The sequence below is a fragment of the Salvelinus namaycush genome, chromosome 32 (assembly GCF_016432855.1).
Source record: "Salvelinus namaycush isolate Seneca chromosome 32, SaNama_1.0, whole genome shotgun sequence".
In the NCBI taxonomy this organism is placed as follows: Eukaryota; Metazoa; Chordata; class Actinopteri; order Salmoniformes; family Salmonidae; genus Salvelinus; species Salvelinus namaycush.
In genome coordinates, this window is record NC_052338.1 from 27027940 (window position 1) to 27030439 (window position 2500).

Genomic DNA, 2500 nt, shown 5'->3' on the forward strand with positions numbered 1-2500 from the left:
AACAGAAACTACACTGTGTTTACTCTAGCACCCGAACAGAAAACACTACTGTGTTTACTCTAGCACCCGGAACAGAAAACTACTACTTGTTTTTACTCTAGCACCCGTAACAGAAACTACTACTGTGTTTACTCTAGCACCCGGAACAGAAAACTACTACTGTGTTTACTCTAGCACCCGGAACAGAAAACTACTACTGTGTTTACTCTAGCACCCGGAACAGAAAACTACTACCTGTGAAAACATGTGCTGTCTGGGTGGGTGTGTCTGTTCAGAGAAACTCCTGTTCTAAATGACCCTCAGCCAGGTTTGTTTTAGTACAAGACTTTCTATCAGGTTCTTTTTTTAATGTTAATTATGTATATTTATCAGAGCTGATCTGAGTGTCTCTTGGCCTGGTCAACATTACAGGGCTGCTACGCTGGACGCGTAACTTGCCACAAGTAGAGGCTTCCATTCATTTAAATCATGGGTCTTCAACGTTCTCTTCGGGAGGAACCCAGGCCCAGGTTGATAAAGTGATGTATGCTCTGTTACATGTCTGTAGCGGCTAAAAACCTAGTGTTTTGCGATGCCCCGGTGTATCCCCTCTTAGGATGTGTGTACCTGATGGTGTCTATCTCTGTGTGTCAGGGCCTGCTGTCTGAGATCCTGCGTAAAGAGGAGGATCCGAAGAGTGCCTCTCAGTCTCTCCTGGTCAACCTGCGGTCCATGCAGAGTTTCCTCCAGCTACCTGAGAGCGACCGCGACCGTATCTACCAGGAGGAGAGGGAGAGGAGTCTGACCGCGTCAACCACTATCACCCATTCACCCAACAACACTACCCCACCATGCCACACACAGGTCAGACAGACAGAGAAGGGAGTGTGGGTATTGAAGTTCTGTCTCGTTCATGCCACTCAAAGGTATATTCCTTTGATGTTTCAGACCAGAAAGGAAGAGGGGAACTTTGTCAAGGCTGAAGATTGGCACTCCCGGGTTTCCATAGGCATCCCTATAGTAAGGATAACCTCGTTCCTCTCTCTCTCTAACCCCCCCTCTCTTTAACCCCCCTTCCGCTCCACCTACTTTCTCTCTCTCTAACCCCTCTCTCCCCCTCTCTGTCTCCCCCTCCCTCCCGCCTGCAGGCGAGGCTGTCCCCAGTAGCAGTAATTAACAGAGGGGTGAAGAGTGAGGGATGTGTTCTAAACATCAACAGTTCTATCTACGAGGAGATCCAACAGGAGATGAAGAGAGCCAAGGTGTCTCAGGCCATGTTCGCCAAGATGGCCGCCTCCAAAAGTCAGGTACACAGGCACACACACACACACACACACACAGAGAGAGAAGAAAGAGTATGGTACTCACTGACTGGAGGGATGTCTATGGAAGTGAAGACAATCTTTAGCTTTACATAGTTCCCCTCCTCCCTCTTGGACTGAGAGGGAAACGTTTATATTTCAGACTGTTATTAGAAAATGCTTAACACCACACACACACACACACACACACACACACACACTCCCATAAGTACCTTTATCAGATTTTCTGTGTGTGTGAATGTATTATATACCATCTGTACACAGAGCCACATTGGGCAGTAACTGGCTGTGTAGAAAATGCCAGATTATTTACACACACACACACATACATGCATGCCAACACACATAAACACTGGTGCTTTTATTGTGCTTGTTTTCAAGGCAGAACCATAAGCTTGTTATTGCCTTTTGTTTTGGGGATCATTTCCCTCCTCAGTGGAATGGAGGGATTTCATCTGTTGATGTCTCTTTCTCTCTGTCTCTCTGCCTCTCTTTCTCTCAGCCTCTCTTTCTCTCAGCCTCTGCCTCGCTTTCTCTCAGCCTCTGCCTCGCTTTCTCTCTGCCTCTTTCTCTCTGCCTCTATCTCTCTGCCTCTATCTCTCTGCCTCTATCTCTCTGCCTCTATCTCTCTGCCTCTATCTCTCTGCCTCTATCTCTCTGCCTCTATCTCTCTGCCTCTATCTCTCTGCCTCTATCTCTCTGCCTCTCTTTCTCTCTGCCTCTTTCTCTCTACCTTTGTATCTCTTTCTCTCTGCCTCTCTTTCTTTCTGCCTCTCTTTCTTTCTGCCTCTCTTTTTCTCTGCCTCTCTTTCGCTCTGCCTCTTTTTCTCTCAACCATTAGCTTGTTATTGCCTTTTGTTTCGGGGATCATTTCCCTCAGTGGAAATTAGGATTTCATCTGTTGAGGTCTCTTTCTCTGCCTCTCTTTCTCTCTGCCTCTCTTTCTCTCTGCATCCTTCTCTCTGCCTCTCTTTCTCTCTGCCTCTCTCCCTGCCTCTATCTCTTTTTCTCCCTACCTCTATCTCTCTGCCTCTCTTTCTCTCTGCCTCTCTTTCTCCCTGCTTCTATTTCTCTCTGCCTCTATATCTCTCTTTCTCCCTATCACTCTCATATCCCTATCCTCATACTACTCTCCTACTCTATATCTCCTCTCTTCTCTTGCCTCTTTCTCTCTGCTTCTCTTTCTCTCTGCTTCTCTT

The 2500-nt window shown here is 47.0% G+C and overlaps 1 protein-coding gene across 1 annotated transcript in view; it reads left to right on the forward strand.

Annotated features, from left to right (window-relative positions):
* The window catches only part of LOC120027083 (DNA-binding protein SATB1-like), a 39574-nt gene that overhangs the window by 16428 nt on the left and 20646 nt on the right, over positions 1-2500 (forward strand). Inside the window, exons 8-10 of the mRNA XM_038971921.1 lie at positions 634-843; positions 928-999; positions 1128-1286. Of these exons, the coding sequence (XP_038827849.1) occupies positions 634-843; positions 928-999; positions 1128-1286 (441 nt within the window). The remainder of the gene's footprint in view (positions 1-633; positions 844-927; positions 1000-1127; positions 1287-2500) is intronic.